Source organism: Schistocerca americana, chromosome 3 (assembly GCF_021461395.2).
Source record: "Schistocerca americana isolate TAMUIC-IGC-003095 chromosome 3, iqSchAmer2.1, whole genome shotgun sequence".
NCBI lineage: Eukaryota > Metazoa > Arthropoda > Insecta > Orthoptera > Acrididae > Schistocerca > Schistocerca americana.
Window position 1 is genome coordinate 277,058,476 of NC_060121.1, and position 20,804 is coordinate 277,079,279.

General features: G+C 39.2%; 1 protein-coding gene across 6 annotated transcripts in view; it reads left to right on the top strand.

Moving 5' to 3' along the window:
* The window catches only part of LOC124605120 (ribonuclease 3), a 295,599-nt gene that overhangs the window by 106,792 nt on the left and 168,003 nt on the right, over nt 1-20,804 (top strand). For all 6 annotated transcript variants that reach the window (XR_006978601.1, XR_006978602.1, XM_047136593.1 and 3 more), the window contains one exon: nt 18,487-18,618. Coding sequence is in view for 4 of the 6 variants with exons in the window: in XM_047136593.1 (XP_046992549.1) it covers nt 18,487-18,618 (132 nt within the window). In the remaining 2 variants the exon portion in view is untranslated. The remainder of the gene's footprint in view (nt 1-18,486; nt 18,619-20,804) is intronic.

Consider the following 20,804-nt stretch of genomic DNA (forward strand, 5'->3'; position numbering starts at 1 on the left):
AAGAAGCTGCTAAGTGTGGCAGGGCATTGTTGGTATAGAATACTGACCATGTACACTCACATCAGGCCTCATAGGACAGTGACCGGAAACACCTATATGTAAAGTGGAACATGGTCTGCCACACAGTATAAAGACAGAGGCAGAGGTGTCCGACAGAGTAGTTATGAGTTCACATTTGTCTTAGATGGACCTGTGTCACTTAGAGAACAAAGATAAAACTGAAACAAGAGCAAAGTTCTGGGATATGATATTTTACGAATAACCTCCCATCAATTTTATGCATGGGGCCAGGACATACAGTATTCACTCTGGCTCTGCTCATGTTCAAACTTAGCCTCATACATCCCTCCAGAGGAACTTTACAGTCAGGAATAGTGTACTTTCATTCATTCATTTAGTTTTGCTCAGACAAGGATTAGAGACTGTTGTTCAAGTGTTGGCTTTTGTTTGTATATTTCCTGACTGTGTTCCATAATTCCTTCAAAACATTCAATTAGCCATCACCACATCATGTAACTGAAGGGATCTTTCTCAGTAGGAATAGTGTACTTTCATTCATTCATTTAGTTTTGCTCAGACAAGGATTAGAGACTGTTGTTCAAGTGTTGGCTTTTGTTTGTATATTTCCTGACTGTGTTCCATAATTCCTTCAAAACATTCAATTAGCCATCACCACATTATCTAACTGAACGGATCTTTCTCAGTATCCATGTCATTTAGCATCTAGATCATATGCTGGACTTGACATAAATATTTTGTGTTGTGATATGGTGGAGATGGTCATGGATTAGTGTGTTCTCATTGCCTTGCCACGGGTTATTGCAATAGGTGATCCTTCTGGAATACTGAAACTACTCTGACCAATGTCAAGTAAAACAACAAAATGACTTTGAGAGTCCTTTGTAATACTTTAACAAGCAGTATGCAGACCAGCAGCAGAGCCAGGAAAGCAAGCATCCCCTTGCCTAGAGAGCAAGAGAGGGATGGACAGTGCCCAGACAAGAGAGTAGAGGAGACCAGGACTAGTCCAGTGGACAAACTGTGGACTGGTCTGCGAAGAAGGGTTTTAAGTTTCCTGCAGATAAGTGTGTCTGTGTTCATTTTAATCATTCTTGTCGTACTTTTAATTTACGTAACTTGCATTTGAAGGATGCCATTCTACATTTTAAAGACTCCAATGAGGTTTCTGGGCTTGTTTTTGACTCCAAACCAGACTGAAAGCCAGAACCCACAAGGTATTGAATATTGTAAACTGCCTTAGCCACAGGTCTTGGGAAGCGGATAGGGAATATCTACTTGTGTTTTACAGGGCTTTTGTGCATTCACGGCTGAACTCTCGATGCACAGTGTATGGATCAACAAGCTCTTCTTACCTGAAAATTATTGTCAATATCCACATTGAAGTTATTAGGCTCACCACAGGTGCTTATAGGACCAGCCCCATATCCAGTCCTGTACTGAGGCTGGAGAACCACCGCTCACCATCCAATTGGCAGCTTCTCATGATGCATCAGGTGTAAAATTTCCTTGCAGCTCTGACCTCACCTACATACATATTGTTGCTCGTCCATGAGCAATACTGTTTCGGATCCACATACAGTGTGTGCTGGAGTCACTTGGTGCGAAGCATATACAACCCCAAATTCAGGGTTTTAACTGCCTGCCACCATGGATACTGCTGCAGCCCGGAGTAATTTTAGATTTGTTGCAGTACAGGAGAGATTGCACTCCTGCTTCTGTTTTAACATGATATTTTCTGACATTTTGAATGAGCACCACAACTATGTAGCTGTCTTTATGGATGAGTTTAAAGAGGGGGACTCTGTTGGTGGCTTTGTTGTTGTGCCGGATCATGTTGTCAAGGTCCAATTGCCTCGAGACTTTACCATCTGTGATGTGGAATTATATGCGATCTTGTGGGCACTGGAACAGATGAGATGTTCGTCAAGTGCTTAATATCTTGTCTGTTACAATTTTCTGTGCTTGCACTCAGAAAATAAAGTAGTCTAGAATATACAGGACACCCTCCTCCGACTACAAGGGCTGAATTGGTGGTGTCTTTCTGCTGGGTACCCGGGTACATGGCCATTATGGGGAGCAAAAGAGCAGATCTGGCAGCCAAGGAGGCTTTTCATTATCCTCAGTTATTTCAGTGTGCCATGCCCCTTCATGTGCTATAGCCTCACTGTTGAGGTACAGAATCTTGCATTGATGGGAGGATGAGTGACTATAAGTGACAAATAACAAGCTCAGACTAGTAAAGCCCACATTGCGGCCATGGCATACTTATTTCCAACCACGTTGATGGAACGAGGTCCTCCTTACTTGTCTTTGCAAAGGCAACAGCATGACTTTTTGTTCAAGTGAGAGGACCTTCCAATGTGTGGTGCTTGTGGCATACGGATTACTGTATGCCATATTGTATTACAAAATGTTTTATTTTGCTGACCAGAGGGCAGCTGCAGATTTGCTGATAAATCTACCCTCTATTTTAAATTATGTCCAAATGAATGTGATGAGAGTTTTAAGGTTCTGTGAATTGTCCAACTTGTTTCCTAAAATTTGAGGGAGATGTCCTTAATGTAAGTGGTTGGCCAGTCACATTACCTTGTGGCTTCGTTTTAGCTCTTCTGTGGTTTTACTTCTGCTTTAATCATATGTATTGCAACTTTCACCCTTTCTACATTGTCTGAAGACATGTGAGATGAGTGATTTTGTGAGTGAATGCGAATGAGATGGGGATGAGTGAATGCTTGTCAGTCTATATTCCTCCTTCTTCACTGTGTGACAACAGTTTTCCTCATTTGCTCCATATTTGTTTCTTTTAATGTATGTCAGGGTGATAATCTCAGTGTTGAGTGCCTGTAAGCTCCAAACACACACACACACACACACACACACACACACACACGGACAAACAGTCCCTAGGGACAAGGCAGAGGCAGCAGATGGGCAATGTCTGAGATCAATGCAGACATCGTAGAAAGGTGGACAGTGCAAGGATAGCAATGTGAGGATACAGACAGTATACGCAGGTGGTGCAGCAACACTAGCAGCAGCAGATGGCAGCATCTATCGCAGATGGTGCAAGGCTTGTCAGCAGCAGAATAGCAGCAGTGGATGTCAGCCTGAGTTTGCAGACAATGTCCCACAGCAGAAGGCACATGTCAACAGCAGCAACATTAGCAGTGGTGGATGGCAATGCAGGGGAGGACAATGCTACATAGCAGAAGGCAGACACCCGCCATGAAGTATTTTACTTGTGATAAGCCAAGCCACCTGGCATGAAACTGTCATACAGACTGAATAATAAGAAAGGTAGGGATGATTGTATCAGGGAAACAGCCACATCATGGGTAATCAGATGCTTATGGTGTAACTGTCCAAGTTTTGGGTGCCCAATGTGTTTTAATTGCAAATTAACTGATCACTACATGAGAGACTGCACGAAGAGCAGTTGCCATGCACAGAAGGAAGCCCAAAGGAAAAGATTCATTCCTATTGGGAAACCAAGTAGTTTAAGGCCATGCCTGGAAAGATATTAACAGTTGACTGCAAAGACAGAGAAGACTATATAAATTGAAGTGCCAGGTAAGACACGAAGAATCATCTGAGACTTCTTGTGCATAGTAGGACAAAAATAAGCCTAGTTCAGAAAAATAGTTTGAGAGACAGTAGGAGGCGTAATCTAGTTGATCGTATTATGATTCAGGGTGTCACTAATATGGGACAGAGGGAACTTAACTCGGAGATTACGAATGAGAAGTGGAATGCAAGCGAGGCTTTGTTTTCACATATTCAGGAACGATATGGATCTTCGATTCGACAGGCTGCTGGGCAGAGACTTCTTCAAGGAAAATGGTGTCATAATCAGTTGTGACACTGTAAGTCTGTGGATACATGAGGAACACATCAAAATGAAGACGGGGCAAGTGTGTGAGCCCTGCGCAGTGCAATTAGGTATTAGGATTTGGGGAATTGCCAGTATGGTCGTGCAGGTACAGGAAAAGAGAAGGCTCTTGCAGAATAGGCTCAGAAACAGAAAGCAAAAGGCACGTAGAGAAATGAAGACAGAACCACAGGATGAACTTCGCACAGTGCATGCAAGGGGAAAAGAAGGCTGTTTCACAAAAAGCTTAAGTGCAAAGTGAAAAGCAAATAGAACTGTGAGGGTGACTAGACATAGAAATATGAGGGTGAGTAGGGGCAAAAAGTGAACTGTTTAGTACAACAGAAGCAGGCAACAAAGATGCTAGAGAAATGTTCAAGAGACACAAGCAAGTTGAAAGAAGAGTAACAATAGGACCTTGAGAGGAACGGGTGTGACAGATAAGAATAAAAGTGAATGGAATGAGAAGGGCTATCATTCTGAAACAAATCACCAAGGGCATGTGTCTACCTGAGGTGTTAATGGAAGTGGAATCAGGAGAATGAATAACAAGTGTACTGAACTCTACAGATGAGAATGTGTAATGTGTCAGTGGAATTCCCATAGATGGTTGCCAAAGCAGTACTAGAGGAGGAATCATTCAGGGTGAGTCACGTCTGTAAAGAGAAGCCACAGATGAAAGTGCAAATAAATACAAAAAGAGAATATCCACATGAGTCATTTGAAAGTGGAAGTGGAACCAGCCTTTATGGAGCTATGCATCATGTTCAGTGACCTTTCCATTTGCTGGGAGACAGTTTATAGAAACAGTATTAGGCACGAAATTAAACTGCTACTGGAAGTGGAAGGCAGGGTAATTTGTTTGAAATGCTACAGTATACCGCAGTCCCAAAAAGAGATGCTCCAGCAATAGACTGAAAAGATGTTAAAGGATGATGTCATAGTATCAAGATGAACTGGACAGAACTTTCCATGGAAAATAATCCTGAAAAAGATGGATCCCTCTGGAATGCAAAAATGGCTTATAGTTGCAGACAATAGGCAACTGTGTGATATATTCCTACATCCAGCTTATCCGTTGCTGAGAGTAGGCAAAATTCTTGATGGTCTGGGAAAGACAAAAGTAGTTCTCAGCACTCGATTTACCGAAGACTATTATTAGATCTTATGAGACCAACAGAATGGGAAAATCACTACATTCAGTACACCGTATGAGCATTACAAATACAAACAAACCTCCATGGGCCTTAAAACAGCTCCAAATGCTTTTCAGGAATGGATGACCCCCATTTTAAAAGAATTACAAGGTATAAAATTGTGCATTATCTTGGATGATGGATGATATTTGGCTTTTCCTTGTTGTTGTTGTTGTTGTTGTTGTGGTCTTCAGTCCTGAGACTGGTTTGATGCAGCTCTCCATGCTACTCTATCCTGTGCAAGCTTCTTCATCTCCCAGCACCTACTGCAACCTACATCCTTCTGAATCTGCTTAGTGTATTCATCTCTTGGTCTCCCTCTACGATTTTTACCCTCCACGCTGCCCTCCAATACGAAATTGGTGATCCCTTGATGCCTCAGAACATATCCTACCAACCGATCCCTTTTTCTAGTCAAGTTGTGCCGCAAACTTCTCTTCTCCCCAATCCTATTCAATACCTCCTCATTAGTTATGTGATCTACCCATCTAATCTTCAGCATTCTTCTGTAGCACCACAATTCGAAAGCTTCTATTCTCTTCTTGTCTAAACTATTTATCGTCTATGTTTCACTTCCATACATGGCTACACTCCATACAAATACTTTCAGAAATGACTTCCTGACACTTAAATCTATATTTGATGTTAACAAATTTTTCTTCTTCAGAAACGCTTTCCTTAAATCTATATTTGATGTTAACAAATTTTTCTTCTTCAGAAACGCTTTCCTTGCCATTGCCAGTCTACATTTTATATCCTCTCTACTTCGACCATCATCAGTTATTTTGCTCCCCAAATAGCAAAACTCCTTTACTACTTTAAGTGTCTCATTTCCTAATCTAATTCCCTCAGCATCACCCGACTTAATTCAACTACATTCCATTATCCTCGTTTTGCTTTTGTTGATGTTCATCTTATATCCTCCTTTCAAGACACTATCCATTCCGCTCAACTGCTCTTCCAAGTCCTTTGCTGTCTCTGACAGAATTACAATGTCATCGGCAAACCTCAAAGCTTTTATTACTTCTCCATGGATTTTAATACCTACTCCAAATTTTTCTTTTGTTTCCTTCATTGCTTGCCCAATATAAAGATTGAATAACATCGGGGAAAGGCTACAACCCTGTCTCACTCCCTTCACAACCACTGCTTCCCTTTCATGTCTCTCGACTCTTACAACTGCCATCTGGTTTCCGTACAAATTGTAAATAGCCTTTTGCTCCCTGTATTTTACCCCTGCCACCTTCAGAATTTGAAAGAGAGTATTCCAGTCAACATTGTCAAAAGCTTTATCTAAGTCTACAAATGCTAGAAACATAGGTTTGCCTTTCCTTAATCTAGCTTCTAAGATGAGTCGTAGCGTCAGTATTGCCTCACATGTTCCAATATTTCTACGGAATCCAAACTGATCCTCTCCGAGGTCGGCTTCTACCAGTTCTTCCAACCGTCTGTAAAGAATTTGTGTTAGTATTTTGCAGCTGTGACTTACTAAACTGATAGTTTGGTAATTTTCACAACTGTCAACTCCTGCTTTCTTTGGGATTGGAATTATTATATTCTCCTTGAAGTCTGAGGGTATTTCGCCTGTCTCATACATCTTGCTCACCAGATGGTAGAGTTTTGTCAGAACTGGCTCTCCCAAGGCTGTCAGTAGTTCTAATGGAATGTTGTCTACTCCCAGGGCCTTGTTCGACTTAGGTCTTTCAGTGCTCTGTCAAACTCTTCACGCAGTATCATATCTCCCATTTCATCTTCATCTACCTCCTCTTCCATTTCCATAATATTGTCCTCAAGAACATCGCCCCTGTATAGACCCTCTATATACTCCTCCCACCTTTCTGCTTTCCCTTCTTTGCTTAGAAGTGGGTTTCTATCTGAGCTCTTGATATTCATGCAAGTGGTTCTCTTTTCTCCAAAGGTCTCTTTAATTTTCCTGTAGGCAGTATCTATCTTACCCCTAGTGAGATAAGCCTCTACATCCTTATATTTGTCCTCTAGCCATCTCTGCTTAGCCATTTTGCACTTCCTGTCGATCTCATTTTTGAGACATTTGTATTCCTTTTTGCCTGCTTCACTTACTGCATTTTTGTATTTTCTCCATTCATCAATTAAATTCAGTATCTCTTCTGTTACCCAAGGATTTCTACTAGCCCTCGTCTTTTTACCTACTTGATCCTCTGCTACCTTCACTATTTCATTCCTCATAGCTACCCATTCTTCTTCTACTGTATTTCTTTCCCCCATTCCTGTCAATTGTTCCCTTATGCTCTCCCTGAAACTCTGTACAACCTCTGGTTCTTTCAGTTTATCCAGGTCCCATCTCCTTAAATTCCCACCTTTTTGCAGTTTCTTCTGTTTTAATCTATAGTTCATAACCAATAGATTGTGGTCAGAGTCCACATCTGCCCCTGGAAATGTCTTACAATTTAAAACCTGGTTCCTAAATCTCTTGTCTTACCATTATATAATCTATCTGAAACCTTCGAGTATCTCCAGGCCTCTTCCATGTATACAACCTGACCCAAGTGTTAGCTATGGTTAAGGTATGCTCTGTGCAAAATTCTACCAGGCGGCTTCCTCTTTGATTTCTTACCCCCATTCCATATTCACTTACTATATTTCCTTCTCTTCCTTTTCCTACTACCGAATTCCAGTCACCCATGACTATTAAATTTTCGTCTCTCTTCACTATCTGAATAATTTCTTTGATTTCATCATACATCTCTTCAGTTTCTTCATCATCTGCAGAGATAGTTGGCATATAAACTTGTACTACTGTAGTAGGCGTGGACTTCGTGTCTATCTTGGCCACAACAATGCGTTCACTATGCTGTTTTTAGTAGCTTACCTGCACTCCTATTTTTTTTTATTCATTATTAAACCTGCTCCTGCATTAGCCCTATTTGATTTTGTATTTATAACCCTGTATTCACCTGACCAAAAGTCTTGTTTCTCCTGCCACCGAACTTCACTAATTCCCACTATATCTAACTTTAATCTATCCATTTCCGTTTTTAAATTTTCTAACCTACCTGCCCGATTAAGGGATCTGACATTCCATGCTCCGATCCGTAGAACGCCAGTTTTCTTTCTCCTGATAACGACGTCCTCCTGAGTAGTCCCTGCCCGGAGATCCGAATGGGGGACTATTTTACGTCCGGAATATTTTACCCAAGAGGACGCCATCATCATTTAACCATACAGTATAGCTGCATGCCCTCAGGAAAAATTATGGCTGTAGTTTCCCCTTGCATTCAGCTGTTCACAGTACCAGCACAGCAAGGCCGTTTTGGTTAGTGCTACAAGGCCAGATCAGTCAATCATCCAGACTGTTGCCCCTGCAACTACTGAAAAGGCTGCTGCCCCTCTTCAGGACCCACGCGTTTGTCTGGCCTCTCAACAGATACCCCTCCGTTGTGGTTGCACCTACGGTACGGCTATCTGTATCGCTGAGGCATGCTTTTCCTTAGAGAACCATAATGTGCAGCTGATGGATGTCTTTGTGTATAATACAATAATTAAATGTGCAACGAGCTATACACCACATGAATTGTTCTTTAGAAGAATATGAAACAGTCCCGGGGTACTATAGCAGCATCCAGCCAGACTGAGGTATAATTTTGACAGTTATGTGTCAGAGCTAAAAGAGCACATGCAAGAAATGCACTGATGTGCTAGAGAACAGAATGCATAATGTAAAATAAGATGAAAGGAGTATTATGGTAAGGCACAGGATCCAAAATAATTCTGTTTCAGTGATAAGCGCCTGTTGTTTGATGAGAGTGTGCAATGAGGCAAATATCGCAGTGGCGAGGTCTGTACACTGTAGAACAAATGAAAGGAGCTAACATAGTAATCTGTCTGAAAAGAAACAAGTATCTTAAACCCTCGACCGTGTTCAAAAAGCTAAGCCTGGCATCGATTTCAGCACTGGCCCCATACTCAACAAACTGAGTTCAGGCAGCACCATTGCCTCACTGTGCGTGCTTGACGAATTGAATTCAGTCCACCTGTCTGCGTTGCACCACATGCTCAATGAGCTGATCTTGGACATGTATTCATCCACATTTGGCAGGCTCCATGAAATGCATTTCAATGTCTTCATCAGCTGCTATGTTTGCCCTACATGGTTTAAAGATCTTCAAACAGATGTCGCTGCTTTCTGTTGTGCAAAACAATAATTGTGTTAGGCAGTAGACAAAAAAGTGTAAACAGGTGTAAGCGTGGATCTTCTTCGTCTTTGTGTGATGACACTGAAAGCTTATTAAGTATAAGTGATGATGAGGAGTCTAGTGACAGAGCTTCGAGTTGTGATGAAGACAGCAATGATGATAACTATAATGAAACTGACTCGGAAACATCAAGTGGTGCAGGGGATGTCAAAGAAGAAGTGATGACTGCTGACAGTGTCTCTAGTTCATAATCTGGTAATTGTAGCATCAATAGGAGTCCGTTTTCTTTCACAGGAATTCCAGGTGTAAAAAGTTGTTTTTGGAGTCCTATAAATCCGCTTAAAAAGTTCACTCTTTTACATGACAACTTGCCAAGAAAGATAATGAGCAAAATGAACAAATATGCTGAATAGTTCATAAATGCAGATGCTGATGAAATGAAACAGCGAGTGTGTGTGAACAAATGGGTAAAAACAAACAATGGGGAATTGTATTCTGTGTTCACCTTGTTATTACTCCAAGGAGTTATTCAAAAACTGTACTTTGAAATGTATTATTTGAGGAAAGAAGTTCTTCAAACACCAATTTCCCGGAATGTTATATTGGAAAGCAAATTTCGTCTTCTCATGAGCTGCCTTCATTTTAACAATAACAGTGCTTATTCGAAAGACTGTGGTTTTCCTGCTAAAGTATATAAATTAAAGCGTTTCGTTGATCACCTACAAAAAAGTGAAGAGGCTTATTCTACTGAACGTGAACCATCCATTGATGGTTCACTGTTACTGTGGAAAGATAAACTCCCTACCAAGCACTACATACCAATGAAATGTGCTTGCTTTGGTATTAAATCGTTTTGCTTGTGTGAAGCAAGTTATGGGTATTTATATTGCTTTATAATTTACACTGGGAAAGACACTGAATTTGAGGCACAGTCTAGTGAATAACCTCTAGCATCTAAAGAGGTTTTGTCTTTGCTTTATGCATATTTTAACGAGGGATGTACTGTGTTTACCTCCAGGCTTTAAAATAGTCCTCAGCTGTTTGATTTTCTTATTTTGAAAAGCACTGACTACATTGCACTGTTATGATTGACAGGAGAGAGATGTGAACCATAAGACCTGTCATAGAAGGAAATTGATGGCAATGTGAGGGTGAGATAAGAAAGATGTCTACACCCTTTCCAATGTTTACAGTGATGAGCTGCAGCAAATGGAGAAGAAAAAAACAGTTAAAGCAAACGGAAAGTAATACTGACATAAAATGACAGAATGGGTGGTGTTGATTTAGCTGGACAATACATGAACAGTTATTCGACCGTAAGGAAATGCCTCCAAAAACACTATATGAAACAATTTTGCCATTTCATGGATGTAGCAGCTCTGAAACCATATACCTGTTGTACAAGAAACTTGGTGGAAAATTCGGGAGACTTAATATCATTGAAAGTTTGCTAGATGTCAGTTCATCATTTCAGCATAGAAAAGTTGGAAGATCTTGCCACGTGTCAGCCGCAACACATTTGGTGGGATGACATTTTCTGAAATGCATGCCATCTTCTGCAAACAAGCAGGTGCGGACACGAAAATTCTGAGTGTGTTGCAGCAAAAAGGATGCCAATGGGGAAAAAGTAAGGAGAGAAACACATGTGTATTGTGAAGAGTGCAATGTTGGACTTTGTGCAATACCATTGCTTTAAATTATACCAAACAAAAACTAATTTCTAATAAAGTCATTCAAGAAAACTGTGTATGCACTGGCTCTACGTATGAAATCTTTCCTCAGAATATCGTGACCAATACAAAATAATTTTATCTTCATAATAATATTGTTATTCAGAAAGCTTTGAGTTGTTATTTAATTATTGTTGTATCAATCATTTGGTTTGAAAAACTTGCGCAAAAGCGCCAGTGTTGTGCGATGCTGCAAGTAATTAGGTGAGCCATGGAAATAGTTACCCGTGCAGGAACAGCTAGAGGCACGGGAAACTCCACGCATTAGCAGCATGGCAGCCACAGACACTATCACAGCACCAGTCACTTATCTGCACAACAGACAGCACGGTCAAAGGATTATGTTTCATGCAAACATCCTTGCATGCGGGTGATGATACTCCAGTCATCACCTGGGCATTTATCATGGGAAAGTGAAAATTTGCATTGTAACTTGGGGAATAGAGTGCTGTTTCAATTTGAGAGCGAAACAGAAATTTGTTCAAAGTGAGATTCTTCCAAGGCAAGCAATCGAATTTTGTAACAGAAGATTGGCAATGCTTAATGTGAGTGCATCAGAATGTAAAAGTGGAGAACTTGCCTTACATTGGCATGTAGGAAACATTAAGATGCAAGGTCTAATTGGACAGTTGCCCCAGTATGAATCCCATATAAGTAAGCAAGGGATCTTAAACTTTGTGGCCGAGATCAGTAAAATCTTGTTTGGAACTTTAAGATGAGGATAGGTATTCCCTTTCTAGTAGCACAACTATGAACAGAAACAGCTACTAAGTCTTTGAAGGAGAAAGTAATCAAAGTTAAATCAAGTTTAACTAATTTTAATCAGATGGTAAGCTCCATAACAAAAAATAAGAAGAGTTTATCATGCAGAGGATGAAGCAGTTGAGTTGACTGATAGTAAAATGTGAGAACAGCACAGACAGATGGTTGCAGAGGGCAGTGATTTTGATCACTGTTAACAAACATGTAATACAACTCATGGCCATTTGCAGTGAATTAGAGTGGGAATGTGGCATGTTAATACCAGCAAAAGTCAGTGCTCAGATAGGTATTCTGGAGTTGCATGTGATCAGTCCAATTCAGATTGTAAAGTATCTAGAACTGATAAAGAATGGCATCAGGACAAATTGTTCCCTGTCACCTTTATGGCAGATGATAGTTACCAACTGATCAGAGTTATTGAGTGGGTGTTTTCATTGCCAGGAACATGTTAACATGTTAAATAACCTACTAATAGGAGACAATGTGTAAAACTTGTATAGAATATTACCATTGCCATCAGATGTTGCTGGAATGAGGCATTTATTTATGTATATCACCCCAGAAAACAAGCTACTTCTTATTGATGATATGAAGCAGCAATGTGCAAAGCTAAGTAGTGAGCAGCTACAGTGTAAAACAGCAGATCAGAGTCCCAAAATATGTGAGCAAGTATTTATACTTTTGTTCACATATGACCGTGATAGGTGTGAGGTTAAGATGCTGCAACCAGTGAAATATGTTCTGAAGGACTGATTGCAGAACCTAATACTGTTGAACAAAAGTCTGTGGACACCACTGAGTAATAATGAATGGCTGTTTATTGCCCAACTGGATAAAGGCATTCGCGTTATCTGTCATGAAGTTAAGCATACTGATATCATGCTTTAGAGGCACAGGAAAAATAAAATTCATAGGAATATATCATAAATATACTTTTAAAATAGTGATATAATCTGGGCACATAATACAAACAAATGTTACCTGAAGTAAAGTTGTGCTGAACCTAAACATGGAAATAGACTGCTGCATAATAAATAACAAGAGGAAAAATATTAGTGAACTTAAGCTGGATTTGACAAAACAGCCTGCAGTTAGATAGTTTGAAGACCTAACAACTGCTGGGCATAAGCTCGTTGAATTGAAGAGTGTGATTGAGTGCCTGCAGCAACTTCTCGATAATTCATTTCTCTTTCTGGAGTAACATGGGCTCTGGCATAGTGATTGTATGTTATCCATGGAAATACAGTGTGCTTGAAAAAGAATGCCCTAGTTTAAATGTGTCCTAGATCTGTACAAAATGACATACACTATTCTAGTTTGTAATGTCTGATTCATCAACTCTCCAAGTTTAGCTACCCTGCAGTTGGAAGGTCTGCTTGACCTTGAGACGCCACCAGTGCTGGTTTTTTTTCCCCCCCCCTCAGTTCAGTCCAGGCGTGCATGCATGCAATGCAGTACAGAGCAACTCAGCAACAATGTGTACTCTGCAGCAGAAAGTGCAGTGTGTTATTTGGCTTGTGAAGAGTCAGTTATAATAGTGCAATGTAATTTTAGACGTCAGTGTGGTAGTGAACCACCTACAGCAAAAACTATCCCTCATTGGCTAAAGTCTTTCAAGGAAACCAGTAGTGTTTTAAAAGCAAAATCACCAGGTAGACCGAGAACTTCTGAAGATGTTGTTGAACAGATCCGTGTTTTGAGCCTGAAGAAGTCATTGGCCAGACGTAGTCTACAGTTAGGAGTGCCTAAAGGTACTGTTTATGATGTTGTACGTAAAAGACTTAAGTTGCATGCCTACAAACTGCAACTGTTACATGAAATAAAACCTACTGATAAAATTGAAAGGTGTGAGGTTGCTGTTGACTTTCTGCGCAGAATTGATGAGGATGTCAATTTTTTAAAAAAAGATTCTCTTTTCTGATGAGGCTTCGTTTTATGCCAGTGGAACAGTTAATCGTCGTAACTGCAGAATTTGGGAGGCAGGGCATCCACATGAAGTTATTCAGCATCCACGTGACTCTCCCAAAGTTGATGTCTGGTGCAGTTTGATGGAAGATTGTGTGATTGGTCCTTTCATTTTTGTAGAAAAAACAATAAATGGGTATGTTTACTGTGACATGTTGACAGAGCACATATTTCCCCAAATGGATGATATTGTGGCGGAAAAGAGGCTTGTGTTTTTCCACAAGATGGTGCCCCACCTCATTACAGTAACCATGTGCGTGCAGCACTTGACACTTGCTATCCAGGAAGGTAGATAGGCAGAGCTGGCCCAATACGTTGGCCACCACGAACCCCAGACTTAATCCCCACTGGACTTTTTCTTTTGGGGCCACAGAAAATATGTTGTATGCAGTGGGAAGATCAGAGACATCAATCATTTACAGGAAAGAATGGTCGCGGCAGTTGGGACAGTTACACCTGAAATGTTGGTGAATACACAGCGAGGAGTGGAATATCGTCTCAACATGTGCAGGGCAACAAATGGATCCCACGTTGAGTCAACTAACATCAAACAAAACTTGAAGGAATTCTCTTTCATGATATGTACTCACTGATGTAATTTTTGATTAATTTCCCCATTAAATATATTCTTAAAACTAGGGAGTTCTTTTTCAAACACCTGAATTGTAAGATTTGAAGAGTGCTTTAAGTTTGTGTTCAAAACAATAAATGACAATTATAAGAAATAGAGATGTCACTTCAGTTGTAGTTTCATGAGAGTAGTATTGTATGTTCCTTGCTTTCTTGCTTCTCCCAGAGTCTGGAGACAGCATGACAGCTGTACTCATACTGATGGATCTGGCTGTCAGTAAGCCAGCAGAGACGTAACTCATCTTCTGTATTATGAACAGAGCATTCTGTTAATCGCTCTCCTAACATACAGTTATATAAAAAACTGAGTGACAGGAATTAACTTGCTTAGCAAACATCAAATGAAGTGTGGTAATCACATCACCAATATTACAAGGCATTTTGTAATGGGTTAATAATGGCACATCCCATATCCCCCCTCCCCCCCCCCCCTTTTTCTGCATTCACATAAAGTGGAACCTCACAAGTTTATTAGGCACAAAGCACATTACCAGAACAATCCATCAGTATTGACATGATTTGTTACATGTCTGAGCTGCTGCTAGCAAGTTACTGATTCCAGTTAATTATGTCTTAAGAGTGGAAAACATTACTGTCGTAGATCTCTAGCTGAAGGTTTTATAAGAAGTGAGTCACAATTAGTACAGTATTGCAATATTCACACTTATTAATGTTATCATTGTATGACTTGTAGACCATTACATCTATATTTTGGTATGGGAGATATTAGAAAAGTGCAGGGTGACTATAATTAAAACTTTCGAACCTTTGTAGAAATAACACCACTAGTCAGAATGATGTCAAATTGCAATGGAATATTATCGGAGAAGGGGGAAAATGTATGGCAGAAGAAAAATCAATAGTTACAAAATATAGCAATAATGGCTTTGTACATAATTTAATAGTGGTCAACTACAAATGACAAATGAATCGTACAACAGTGCCTGAGGTGTACGTTTGACACTAAAACAAACTGCACTACTCAGTGTGCATGGGTGTACTGGTGTGATACTATTAGTTATGTAAGCCCATCTACCATGGCAAGATCACGTCACATCAGATGGGAGAAATCGGTTTTTAACTGTGCTGAGGCCAAAAACCGCATAAAAAGCATCAATCACGTCAGTTTTTAATTGTCCTGAAGCCAAAAAGTGCATGAAAATCATCAATCAAAATCAAATCAAATTATTAATTTCCATGTGACTGACACAAAACATGTTCTATATGCTATCCACTGTTTTCTGCAACAAGTTGAAATCGAGAAACAGCATGTTCCACAACTGATCGAAGTGTTTCCAGGGTCATGTTCAGAACGTGTTGCGCAATGCAATTTCCATGTGACTGGCGCAAAATATGTTCTACATGCTGTCCACCGTTTTCTGCAACAAGTTGCAATCAAGAAACAGCTTGTTCCACAACTGATCGAAGTGTTTCCTGGGTCACGTTCAGAATATGTTGTGCAATGCGTGCCTTCAGTGCAGCTAAGTTTGCAGTCAGAACGAACACGTCATCTTTCAGATAGCCCCACAGCCAGGGGTCACACGGATTAAGATCAGGTGATCGATACGTCCAGGCTGTAGGGAAAGAGCGGCTCGTAATTTTAGCATTTCCAAAATGGCGCTTCTGCAGCTGCTTAACTGGATTTGCAATGTGCGGAGGTGTGCCATCTTGGATAAAAATGATCCCATCCACACTGTTGGAGTGCTGGAATGACGTGGTTGTACAAAAGACACTCATAGGCCTTACCAGTGATAGTACAGGTAACAGGACCGGAAGCACCTGTCTCTTTGAAAAAATATGGCCCTATGATAAACAGTGCCGTAAACCTGTGCCACACAGTCACCTTTTCAGGAAGAAGTGGTACTGGTTGATTTGCGTGTGGATCTTCCGTTGCCCATATTCATCAATTCTGTGTAATGACATTGTGACAAAGCAAGCTGGTGTATTTTTACTTCCTCTCTTGTTTTGCCATTTGACTCCTTAAAATTCATTTTTTCATGTCTGCCTAATTACGATTAACATACGTGAGTATAATCTGCATTTTCATAAAAGAGAAAAGTTGGCCCTCAGTTTTCAAGAATATGACACCAGATCTTATTTTGTTCTTAGTTTTATGTATGTAATAGATTTTCTAATTTATTTTGACAATGCCTAGTTAGTAACATTTGTTATAGGGTGAAATCTGTTTGGCTCTATTCGAAAACATCTTAGCAAAGCTCACCCTTAATTAATTCCAAAGTAATTACCAGTTTTTTCAAAAGTATTGTTTGCATAACTATATCTGTTAATTTCATCGTTTAAACAAATATTTCGGCCTAACCCTTGCAGTAGAAGAAACTGTTAAAAAGATGCAATTTTTTGATGTATTCAGTTAATTTAATGAGTTAAGTTTTAATTGTAATTTCTGTAAATTAAACATCAAATAATGTGCAGTTTCAGTGCCTATTATTGTGATGATATATAAGAGCCCGATTTTTGGTCCCGAGACAGTCAGTCCATGAGCCAAGTTTCAGACAAGGAACACGTATTGGTTAGATCAACAACAATGCATCCACTTAACTGTGAAATAAGTGTAATAGGCCGTGTGCTTAAACAATGAGAGTGTCTGTTCAATACCTTATTACGCGACAAGGACTGTGTAGTTAGGTTTTTACTCCTCATAGCTGTTCAACAGTAAACTATTGTAGCAGTATGTTGATGTTTGCTGGCAACCTATTAATGAGACTTATTGAAAGTTAAACAATAGTGCACTGGCGTGTAACTGTGTATTATTGGGGGGTTGTGAACAGTGAAAGTAAAGAACTGTGAAACAAAAATGTACACCTGTCGGCTACATCATTTAAAGTAGTCAGTTTTGAACTTCCACCTCCCCCCCCCCCCTTCCCCCACCATTTTTCTGCCAGTGTAGCAACGCAGTACCTCAACACCGAAGACAATCAACGAAGAAATAAAGCGGGCAAATGTCACAACATATCCTGTCAGATGGAAGGGGGCTTCATCTGTGCACATCTTCCACGGCCAATCATTGTCTACGTCCATGCAAGCAAGAAATTCTAAAGCAAAGGTATTGCTTGGTGGCAGGTCAACAGGAAGAAACTCGTGCACATGAGTAGTTTTGAATGGATACAAATAAGGATGTTTCATAGGATTTTACGCACCGTGCTCACCAGTATGTCCAATTTTTGGGCAATTCTCCATGCAGTACACGTTCGCACACCACCACTCATCTCCTCCTGCATTGCTGTGGCCACTGCTTCCACTGATGTTGAATCAATTCATTTCCTCCCTCTACCATGTTGCACATCAAAAGAACCTGTCTTTTCGAATATCCGAATCATTTTCACCAAACATCGGACCAACGCCTTTTTTCAAACCCTTCAGTGTCCAGAACTGCTGCAGAGCAGTGTGTGCACAGTCATCATTGCCGTAACACAGCTTTACAAGCAAAGTGCGATCCTGCATTGAGACAGTAATGGCGAACGCCGCAGATGCGAAAAGAGGAAAAGCCATGTACCTGGCATGTTTATACCAACTTCAGTGGGTTGTGCGCATGACGGGTGTTTTCATTTACATATTCTATCACATACAGTGCCATCTATTCGTCAATTTTCACATTTTTTTTCCTCTGCCGTATGTTTTCCTCCTTCTGCGATAATATTCAATTGCAATTTGATGTCATTCTGACCATGGTCTTATTTCTATAACATTTTGAAAGTTGAACTTCAATTATAATCACCCTGTACTTTGTCCACTTCCATCAGAAGGAGAATTACTCTTGCAAGATAAGAAGTACTTATAGTGAACTCAAGAATTTTTCCCAATGCAGTATTCCACAAATCATTCTTTACTGCAGATTTACCAGGACACATTTGTGGAGAAAGGCTGATGATAATCAGTTCACTATAACACCCAACAAGTCAGAAAGTATAGCAACTGTACAGTTCATCGGAATATTTTCCTTTATCACTCATTTGCATAAAAGAAATTGCATGTATGTGTTATTTGAATGAAATGTATTGAGATATGACATAGTGAGTCGAGATCCAAGTAGAAAAGTGAAAGTTCAATTATTTTTTCATCTAAATAGCTTATAATTGAAAATTATATTTTTGTAATTTAAAACTATATTCTTTATTCTGCAGACTCTTAAATTGGAGGATTATATGCTGTATGCCCATGGTTCTGACCTGTGTCATGATTTGGAGCTTAGACATGCTATGGCTAACTGCTTTGAAGCCTTAATGGGGGCCCTGTTTCTGGATGGAGGAATTGGAGTGAGTTTCAAAGTTGTTGTTTTTCTGTTGCAATAAAAAGTATAATGGTAACATGTAAGTAAGTTGCTTTGATGGAAGTAAGAATTTTAATGCTCATATTTCTTCATCCAATGTATTTTATTTTATTAAATTGTGTTTCTTATTTCAAATAAAAGAAAATAGGAGCATTTCTTGTAATAGTAAAGGAAAAACAGAGTCATTCTTCTTGTGCTGCTTACAAAAATTAAATCACACTGAGACACATTAATTAATCAGTTGGAGAGCATGAGAGATTACAACTTTGCTATTTCTCTTTTCCTCACCGGAGAGCTGGAGTTATGATAACAAATATTAAGGCTTGGTCTCTGTGGACGATAAGTAGAAAGTAAAGGGGTAAAATGTATTTGCTTGAAACAGTGTGATTTGTGTTCATTTATCATTGTTTGTTCATGGGGGGTACCAGTGTTTCCTTAAAAATATGCTGCAAATCAGTTATCAATAGGTGTAGCCAGTTATATTCATATTCTCCACTTTTTGTTCCAATTTCACATAAGAAATTGCATTTCATTTCTACATTATGGTTTGTCTCTTCCTTCTGTCTTTCAGTTGCAGCTGTCGTATGCTTTCCTACTTGTCAGATTTATTTTTTAAAGGAAGGGTGTCTTCTCTGGACACTTCATGTTCTTCTGCAGTCGGGTCATTCCATATCAAATCACCCAATAAAAAATAAATTTTACACCCACCTCCTTAGATTTTCATGAAATTTGGCTCAAATGGTTCTAATACCATCCTGACAACACCTGCAATTTTTTTTTTGCTGTATCTCTTACAGTTTTTTTTATAAATTTTTAAAGTTTTTATGTTTTGCGTTTTCTGAACCTTCGGAAATGGTCAGTTTAATTTGTATTCAAAACTTTAAATTTGCTTATCTTAAAAACTCTTTTAGATAACATCATGAATTTTTGCAGCAAGTTTATTTATTATACATATTTGAAGATAAAAATGATGCTATTAAAATATATTAATATTTTCTATGAAAAAAAAATATATATGTATTTTTTTTCTTTTTTTTTTTTTTTTAACGGATGTTTTGTTTTATAAGAATTGCAATATCTCGAGTCTCAGACCTGATAGAATGCTCAAATTTGTTTTAATTTACTCTTAAACATATAGGCTACTTGATTAAACAAAAATAATGATGGCTTTTTAACATGTTTATTAATTATAGTAGATTACATTAGAATTATGTACAAAGATAGTTTACTTACGACACTTATGTATAACCCAACTGATTGCTTGAAACATTGAATTTTTTGAGTAATTTTGTCTTTTTAACAAACATTAATGCTGATTCAAACTGTTTTTCCACTTCATCCAAGAGCTTTCAGTTCTTTTGATACAGTCTTTTTTGAAGTAATACATTCTCCCAGTGCCGCTTGATTGAGGTGTGTCTACTACACAGACTATGTGCTCCAAAGGCACTATGCAGGAATCTTCTCTTTCAGGCCAATAAAATGATGCAGCGGGTCCTGAAGGATGTAGAAATATAATTTCTGCATCTTCTTCATCATTGAATATTGTTTTTACCAGTCCAAAGTACCAGTTACTATCATAATTTGCAGCCACATAGCAATTTATGGATGGTTCAACACGAACCCAATCAGAAGAAGAATGGAAAGAAAAGACTAAGGAGGGTTTTACACTATCTGTAGTCCTTCTAATTTCAAGGTTGTTTGTTGGAAGTGGTTTGAAGTTATGAAAACTTCTAGTTCCAGGAATGGTTCGGGTTGCTGAAAAACGTTTTTCTAGTTTTAACCGTAGCAAATCAGCTTCTTTTTTGTCAATAAAGTGAAAATGAATGTTTTCAATATTTTTTTTCACAAAACTTATACACATCGATTGCTGTCATTATTTGTTCTTTGTCTGAAAGCCGTAGACTGGCTTTCCTTAAAATTCTTTTAATAGTTCCTCCTAGGCCATCACAAATTGACTTCCCATGACTTGTTGCAAAAAAAGAGTGTTGGGCCTTCAAATTAAAGTCTCTCAAGTGTTCAGTCAAATTTTTAAAACTGTTTCTATTTTTGTACTGCCCAGCACAACCATCTGTAAAGTAGTGAACTGAGCCAATGTCAGTATGATGTAATGGCAGCCACTTTGTAATTTCTTTTTGTACAAAGTTAACAAAACCAGTGTCATGTTCTTGGTCA